This window comes from Aegilops tauschii, chromosome 1, assembly GCF_002575655.3.
Source record: "Aegilops tauschii subsp. strangulata cultivar AL8/78 chromosome 1, Aet v6.0, whole genome shotgun sequence".
Taxonomy (NCBI): domain Eukaryota; kingdom Viridiplantae; phylum Streptophyta; class Magnoliopsida; order Poales; family Poaceae; genus Aegilops; species Aegilops tauschii.
Genome location: NC_053035.3, coordinates 409,625,403 through 409,633,879, shown reverse-complemented (window position 1 = coordinate 409,633,879; position 8,477 = coordinate 409,625,403). Strand labels below are relative to the sequence as shown.

Here is an 8,477-nt window from a genome sequence, read left to right as displayed (position 1 = left end):
CATGTATCCTGCGTTCTTCATGCTATCCAGAAAACAAAGCATTGCCACATTTACTTGTCAGAATTCCAGGTGATTCAAAAGAATAATATGAACTGACCATTAACATCCTAAGCAAAAATGTTTGATAATCAACCGGATATGGAACATTACTGTGGTTAAATTACAGCCATAGCTAGGCCTTTTCAGGAAGATGGTGTTATTGAGGGACAGAAAGAACTTGTATATTTACATTACTAAGTTTTTCAAGTTGTTATAAAGGCAGGATGATCAAAGACATGTCTTAGGTTTTTCTGGAGTGGGGATCCCATCCCACTAAGAAGAAATACTACTTGGTTGCTTGGGACAAAGTGTGTGTCCCAAAAGACCAAGGGGGGCTAGGCATTTTGGGTCTTGAATTTATGAACAAAGTCTTGCTCTTTCTTTCCCCAAGTGCTATCTCTCTGAATAAAACATCCCTGTCCAGAAAGTTATTACTAGTGTTTCAGTTTTTCTAGGTTCTGGGAGGATCATTGCATCCTGACTAAATGTTGTGCTATGTAGGGGAGGATCTTGTTTCAAAACTTGCCTCTTCTGTGGTGGAGATGAAACAATATCACTTTTTTAGGAACGGAGGGAGTAGATTGCAAACACTGTTAGTGTCTTTTAAAATAAGAGCTCTTATACCACAAAACAGTAGTCGAACAAAATACTTGGACTGCACCAACCGCCAAGGCATTTGACATAAAGATGTACGAAGGCACTAAGAGCAAAGACATGCTTCCAGACATCGTTTTTTATGCCAAACAATTAGTATAATGCAAGACTCGGTTAATAGGTATTTAAGACTTGGGAACAGAGAATGAACTATATTAGAAACTCCTACATCAGTACCTCTTGTCTTAAGCACCTTCAGGAGCATCCTAGTTAGGTGGCACGGCTTGCTTCCGTGAGAAGCATTGTTGTGCCTCTCGAAAATTAAAAAAATGTGCTTTTTCTTCTTCCGGTTTTCCTGTTTTTCGTGAAAAAAGTTCAACAAAATCTATTAAAATGGGATCTAATTTTGAAGATCTCGATGGAAGAAATCCAAGGGTGAAAATGATTCGGGATTTGAATGCACAGCTTAAGAAATAAAATGTTTTGAATAAACGAATCTACAAAATAAAAAAACCCTCTCAAGATGTGACAAGTGGGGCACCTGAGAAGGTGAAAGTGAACTTTGCAAGAGTACCCCTTAACTACTGATTTAGAATGTTTTGTTTTGTTTGCAAACGTTTGCTCGTGGGCACGCACCCGGATCGCCACCTGTATAGGGTGTATGTACTAGTATGATGCATGCATAGTTTTGCGTTTTTTTTTAGGGTATAGTGTTGTGTTTGTTGTAACGATATGAAAAAAGAAACAGAAAACAGTGAGTGAATATAATGAAGGCACGGATCAACCGTTTCTTGTTTTCTTTGGATTCAATCATCATCAACTATCTCAGCCATACCAGCATACCCCATGTCCTTTTTGGTTCAGGTATGCATATGCAAGCCTTCTCAATCAGTTTTCAAACAAGGAACCTGTTGGGCAAGCAAGGATTCAGACAAAGCATCCCTCCCTGTTGGCAACTGAAATTCTACATCTTACAAGATTGGGCAAGTCGCACAAGTGCTGAAAACTCATCAAGGCAAAGCAAAAAAAAAAAAAAATCATCTCCGAAGAGACACAAGCATCATGCAGTCCAACCAAACAGTTAGTTCACGAACGAGCGCTATAATCCAATCGCAGCTGAACACAGCTTGCACGTAACATAATGGTGTTTGCAGTTTACCTCGAGACATCCTCCTAATCACAAATAATATATGAGCATCAGACAGTACTAACTAGAGGCAGATTAGACTCCAAACTATCCCAAATGAGATACAAGTTCACTCCTTGTCATGGCAGGGTACCACGGTTAGAACCATACAGACAATGTATTAACTACCAGTACATACCAGGGCTTGAGCTACACCTCTATGTCTGACTTGCGGACGAAATACACGGTCATCCTGAGCTCTTTCGTGCTCTTTGCCCGTTCAAAGAGGGCGATATCCCCCTCCTGCACATCATTCTCGGCGACGAATCTCTTCCAGCCACCACGAATCCACCTCATACCATTCTTATCTATTACCACTGTGGCTGGCTGCCCCGTCGTGCTTCCCTCCGACTGAAGCACGAGACGCATTCTTCTGTTTATGTGTGGAATGTATCTTGAACCGTATTCCCTGCGGAAGCCCTGATCAGCAGACATGCACATGTGTTGCATGAGAAATCAAAATTTCAGATCAATGTCTACTACTTCAGTGGAATGAACGATTCACACGTACAGTACAGTCGGTGTTTATGCATTAATAGATGAATTTTGATGCATTTTTAGATGAGAAATTGGTCATGCACAGGGTTTTGTAATGTAGTGATTGCACAAGTAGGTCTCAAGATCATTTCGTTAACAAATCAACGCAATCTATCTACAAACAATAGGTCAAAGAGTATGTATTTGAACTCACCAAATGACTGGCATTAATCCGGCTTTTGGTCATTAGTGACACATAGATAGGAAGTTCAGATTGAATCGCTTGAACTTTCTCCTCAACTTTCTTCTTCTCCACACTAGTTAGAGGCGTCCTTCCTTCAGATAAAATGTAGGGATGCTGGGAAGGCCCCTTGAGATTGCTGGTGGAGCTATGAGGTTCCAAATCGACCCCAAACTCCACAGATGCTCACTCATTCAGCGTGTGAGCTTCGTATCCTGAAAAGCTTGCACAACCCTCATAAGATAAGCATAACATAACCAGAAACAATTTGGAAGTTGATAAAAGGAAAAACACACACGTAAATATAGCGTTATAACCTGATTTAGCAGCAGATGGGGAGGATGTTGAAGCCACCTTTTGAGCTTTTGCACAGTGACTAGGTGCCTGCTTCTGCCGCCTACATGATTTTCTAGTGCCTTCTTCCACAATATCATGAGCATCAGAACAACTCACATAGTAGAATGATTTTCTAGTGCCTTGTTCCACAATGTGATCATCATCAGAACTACTCACATAGTAGCCTTCTTCCACAATGTGATCATCATCAGAACTACTCACATAGTAGCATGATTTTCTAGTGCCTTCTTCCACAATGTGATCATCATCAGAACTACTCACATAGTAGTCTGTATGAGGGGGTGGATCGGTTATTTCAAGTGAATCTTCACAAATTTCTTGAGTGCTAGAAATATTTCCCAAATCAAAGCATGAAGAGGTTCTCTGATGAACACTTGTGCCAAGAATACGAACTTCAAGGCGTTTTTTACCCTTGGTTATAAAAATAAGGAGGTCATTCTCTTGTATGCGATTAGCATCTACAAGATTTTTCCACCCATATTGGAGGACTATTTGGTCATCACCGTGCTTGCAAGCTTCAACACCGTATATATTGTCATTAGGGGCTTCTAGTTGAATAGTAGCTTTAGATGTGTCCTCTTTGAAATGTTCCACAAGCTTTAACGGTAAGTTCTGCAGTAACCCAAATAAAAAGACATTATTACAACGACGGAATCTTGAAGAGTAGGAATGGGGTCAATAACATAACCAAGAAATTGTTAGGGAAAAGATCCAACTTACAACAGAGCAATCCTTCAAGTTGACATTGCTTTTGTTCATGACTGCCACATAAAGGGGAACTTGAGATCTCATGGTACAAGCTATTTCACGTACTTTCTCATCTTGTGCTTTGGTTAGATGGCAGCCAGGTAATGTGCTATAGCCATAGTCAGTGGAGGTCCGAACATGTCCAGGATCAGACAGTAGTTGTTCTGCACATCAAGCACATTGTTACAATGGCCACAAAAGCACAGTACAAGTAGTATTAGACTCTAGAATACTAATTAATCTCACCATTCGGCGCATGATGATCGCAAATAGCGCCAGGTGGAACACCTCCAAAGCTCTGAGAAGGTGGTTGAGAACAGGAACTGGCCTTCTCATGACCGTTGGGATTGAATATATGAACCTTAAAGGTAGAGTTCCCAGGGCACACGAACCAAAAAGAATAATTTTCTTCTATGTGATGCATTGCGACAAACTTATCCCAGGCAGACTGAAGAACTAGCTCACCCGCCTTTCTACACACCCCAATACAGAATATGCCATTAGGAGCTTCTAGTGTGATGGTCTCAGAGATCATGCTCCCCAAATGGTCTCCAACCTCCCACGGTATGCACTATTCAAGAACAAGGAAGACAGACTTAGAGTCACAAGGTTCACTGTCTGTGGTGACAATTTAAGTTTCGTGCTATTTTCAGGAAATACAAAAGGACATGGCAAACGAACGAAACAAAAACTCGATTATTTGGAACACACATTATGGACAACAAATGCGCTTAAGTGACATGAGTCACCTTATTATAATTTAGAAGGGAAATAGCACAATGATGGTAGTGGACCAGAAGTGTAGTAAAGTAGGAGTACTGGTTACCAAATTAATATCAATCAAATTAGAAATAGCACTAATGATAAAACTTTGGAGGAGAGAGCACGCGCATGAAAAGAAGTGGATTGATGGGAGGAAGGGCCAAGTTAACTGACCATACTGCGGGTGGGTGAAATCACCCGAAGCCACGGCAAAGAAGTGCTCCTTGTCATGTCCCGTGTGGCCGCGGTGGTAATGCTGCCTCCACATGGTGGAGCTCCCGGGAGCGCTCCTCCTCTCCTCTCCTCTCCTCTTGCAACCGCCGCCGTTCCGACCTGATGATTGTGCTACGGAATCAAGAAGAAAAGGAAGCCATTTCCGGAAGAAGAAAAATCCCCCATTTACAGTACAGTAGAGGTAAACCCTCCCTTTTGCCCAGGAATCAAGAAGGAGGTGGTTGGGAGCCTGACCTGGTTAAGCCCGTCCGTCGATCGCCGGCCCGATCTGTTGGCCGTTAGCGGCGTCTCCTCTGCGCTCGATGGAAATGAAACAGAGCTCGCTCGGCCGGTCGGTCAGGCAGGGGTGGAGTGGAGTGGAATGGCATTTGGCCTGTAATAACAGCGACAAAACTGGGTATATGTACTTTTTATTTTACTTGGGTATAAGCGGCGGCTCGGCGCGGGGATCGATCATCGGATCCGCAGTCCCGCCACGGCCGATGATCCGGCGAGCGAGCCGCCGCCTCCTCAGTGCCATCCCACACCGCACTCTCCCGTCCCGCCGCGGCCTCGCGGCCAGCGCGGCGCTGCGGTGGCTGGACGACGAGCTCGCCTCGCTCGCCCTCCCCGAACGCGGGCCCGGCGTCGACTCGCACGCGTGCGCCAGGCTCCTGCAGGGCTGCGTCGCGCGCGGCGATGCCCGCGGCGGCCGCGCCGCGCACGGCCACGTTCTGCGGGGCGGCGGCCCGGACCTCTTCTGCGCCAACGTCCTGATCAACCTGTACGCCAAGCTCGGGCCCTTCGCCGGCGCGCGCAGGGTGTTCGACGGGCTGCCGGACCGGAACACGGTGTCTTTCGTCACGCTCCTCCAGGCCCACGCGCTGCGCGGGGACTTCGAGGCCGCGGCGGCGCTCTTCCGGAGGCTGCGGCTGGAGCGGCACGAGGTGAACCAGTTCGTGCTCACCTCGCTGCTCAAGCTCGTCGTTGCCATGGACGCTCTGGGGCTCGCCTGGGCCGTCCACGCTTGCGCGTGCAAGCTGGGCCATGACCGGAACGCCTTTGTCGGGTCTGCGCTCATCGATGCCTACTCCATGTGCGCGGCTGTCGGCGATGCAAGGCGCCTGTTTGACGGGATCCTGGGTAAGGATGCTGTGGCTTGGACTGCTATGGTTTCTTGCTATTCTGAGAATAACTGCCCGGAGAACGCGCTTCACGTTTTCCGGGAGATGAGGGTGGCGGCTTCTAAGATCAACCCCTTTGCTCTGACCAGCGTGCTCAGGGCTGCCGTGTGCTTGTCGTCGGTTGCGCTGGGCAAGGGTATCCATGCCTGTTCAGTAAAAACACTTTATGATGCCGAGCCTCGCGTTCGTGGTGCGCTGCTTGATATGTATGCCAAATGTGGGAATATTGAGGATGCCCGCTTGGCTTTCGACATGGTTCCCCATGATGATGTGATACTTTGGAGTTTTATGATATCCCTGTACGCACAGGGCAATCAGAACGAGCAGGCCTTCGAGCTGTTCATCAAAATGATGCGGTCTTCTGTGGTGCCTAATGAATTTAGTCTATCAAGTGTTCTGCAAGCTTGTGCTAATATACCACTCTTGGACCTAGGCAAGCAAATTCATAGCAATGCTATGAAGATTGGTCACGAGTCTGAGTTATTTGTTGGAAATGCACTGATGGATCTCTATGCCAAGTGCAGCGACATGGAAAGCTCACTCAAGATCTTCTCATCATTGCGGGGTGCCAACGAGGTGAGCTGGAACACAGTTATTGTTGGTTACAGCCAGTCTGGTTTTGGAGAAGATGCTTTGAGTGTATTCCGTGAGATGCGTGCTGCTAGGGCGCCTTCAACTCAAGTTACATACTCAAGCGTGCTCCGGGCTTGCGCAAGCACAGCATCCATCAATCATGTTGGCCAGGTTCACTGTTTGGTTGAGAAATCCACATTCAACAGTGACACCATTGTAAGTAACTCACTTATTGACTCATATGCAAAGTGTGGATGCATCAGGGATGCTCGCAAGATATTTGAAACTCAGAAAGAACATGATATAATTTCATGGAATTCCATAATCTCAGGATATGCTGTTCATGGAGATGCTGCACATGCCCGAGAACTTTTTGACAGGATGAACAAGAGCGGTATTGAAGCTAACGATATCACTTTTGTTGCTCTCCTGTCTGTCTACGGTAGCACGGGTTTAGTGAGCCAAGGACTCTCTCTGTTTGACTCCATGAAGCTTTATCATGGCATCAAACCATCCATGGAGCATTACACTTGCATTGTTAGGCTTCTAGGACGTGCTGGCCGTCTGCATGATGCTCTAAAATTTATTGGAGATATCCCTTCAGCACCATCTGCTATGGTTTGGCGTGCATTGCTTAGCTCCTGTATAGTGCATAAAAATGTGGATCTGGGGAGATTTTCTGCAGAGAAGGTGCTTGAGATTGAACCACAAGATGAAACAACTTATGTCTTGCTATCAAACATGTATTCTGCAGCTGGGAATTTAGATGAAGTTGCACTTTTGAGGAAGTCAATGAGGAATATAGGTGTAAGGAAGGAGACTGGTCTTAGTTGGGTTGAGATGAAGGGTGAAATTCATGCCTTTTCAGTAGGGTTGGAAGACCATCCAGATATGCGAGTGATACATGCTATGCTAGAATGGCTAAACCTGAAAGCCACCAGGGCAGGTTATGTTCCTGATACTAACGTAGTGTTGCATGACGTAGACGAGGAACAAAAGGCTCGCATGCTGTGGGTGCATAGTGAGAGATTGGCTTTAGCATATGGGCTTGTGATGACACCTCCTGGGTATCCAATTCGGATAATGAAGAATTTGCGCTCCTGCTTGGATTGCCATGCCATATTCAAGGTGATCTCCAAAATAGTCAAACAAGAAATTATTGTGAGAGACATCAATCGATTTCATCATTTTGACAAGGGAGCATGCTCATGTGGTGACTATTGGTGATGTTCCATTGTCCATTCATGTATTGAAGGGAGCTGCTCATTGATTTGTATGATCTTTAATATACTGGACTGCTGGTTTGAAATGCTTATGTTGATGATTTGCTGGACATAAAAGAGCAGTCTTTGCTCGGCTGAATCATGTACCACGTGCCAGGTACACTTTGTGAACTCAAATCCTGTATTGATCTCTCAATAACATCTGTGCTCATCAATTCTACCTTAATGTGCTAGGTTGGCATCAATCAGCAGGGTAGTTTGAAAAAAAAAAAAGGCTTGCTTGATCTGGACTGAGCAAAGGTAAACATGCCATAGATCCAAAGGTTTTTTTCCTGAACATATCTGTGTGATGTATATGTACAGAATCTTTTTCTTTAGGAAAAACACAAAAGGCTTGCGTCTCGATGTATTGAAATGGTAGAAAGGTTAGTACAGCCCAGGAGGGCAAGATACAACGCACACTAGGAAAGGAGACAGAGAGAGAAATATTAGTGCGCATCCCAATCAACTGGGTTTAGAACACGCAACCGCAGAGCACCTGCACGAGCCGAATGGCGTGCCTCCCTCCGTAAAGAAATATAAGAGCGTGCCACAGCTCTGCAACATGTGCTAGAACTATATGAGAATTGTTCGGGGCAGATGATAAACTTTGACAAGTCTTCGGTGATGTTCAGTAAGAATACAAGGAGTGAGGACCGGCAAGTGGTGCTGAATATTTTGAATATACGGGCAGAAGCTAGAAATGAAAAATATCTCGGCCTTCCTGTGTATGTTGGTGCAGCAAAATCCCAGGTATTTGAGTGCCTAAAGGACAGAATATGAAAGAGGATTCAAGGCTGGATCGAGCGGCTACTCTCAAGGGCAGCCAAGGACGTGTTGAT

At 45.4% G+C, this 8,477-nt stretch overlaps 2 protein-coding genes across 3 annotated transcripts; one reads left to right on the top strand and one right to left on the bottom strand.

The window, feature by feature from the left end:
• Positions 1-1,838: 1,838 nt before the first annotated feature.
• On the bottom strand, positions 1,839-4,918 carry LOC120968254 (B3 domain-containing protein Os03g0619600-like). The gene is made up of 6 exons (XM_045228134.2): positions 4,578-4,918; positions 3,888-4,212; positions 3,615-3,805; positions 2,855-3,506; positions 2,511-2,752; positions 1,839-2,239 (listed from the first exon to the last, which is right to left on the bottom strand). Exons 1-5 carry the CDS (start codon positions 4,632-4,634, stop codon positions 2,724-2,726), a joined length of 1,254 nt encoding a protein of 417 aa, XP_045084069.1. The 5' UTR covers positions 4,635-4,918; the 3' UTR covers positions 1,839-2,239; positions 2,511-2,723.
• Positions 4,919-5,072: 154 nt separating this feature from the next.
• On the top strand, positions 5,073-8,013 carry LOC109784439 (putative pentatricopeptide repeat-containing protein At5g13230, mitochondrial). Of its 2 annotated transcripts, XM_020343037.4 has the most exons (3): positions 5,073-7,753; positions 7,831-7,896; positions 7,975-8,013. In XM_020343037.4, the coding sequence occupies exon 1, from the start codon at positions 5,120-5,122 to the stop codon at positions 7,598-7,600; it is 2,481 nt and encodes an 826-aa protein (XP_020198626.1). In that variant the 5' UTR covers positions 5,073-5,119; the 3' UTR covers positions 7,601-7,753; positions 7,831-7,896; positions 7,975-8,013. The 2 variants fall into 2 exon arrangements, with proteins under 2 accessions (XP_020198626.1, XP_020198625.1); XM_020343036.4 differs by having other exon boundaries at positions 7,831-8,013.
• The last annotated feature ends 464 nt before the right edge of the window (positions 8,014-8,477 follow it).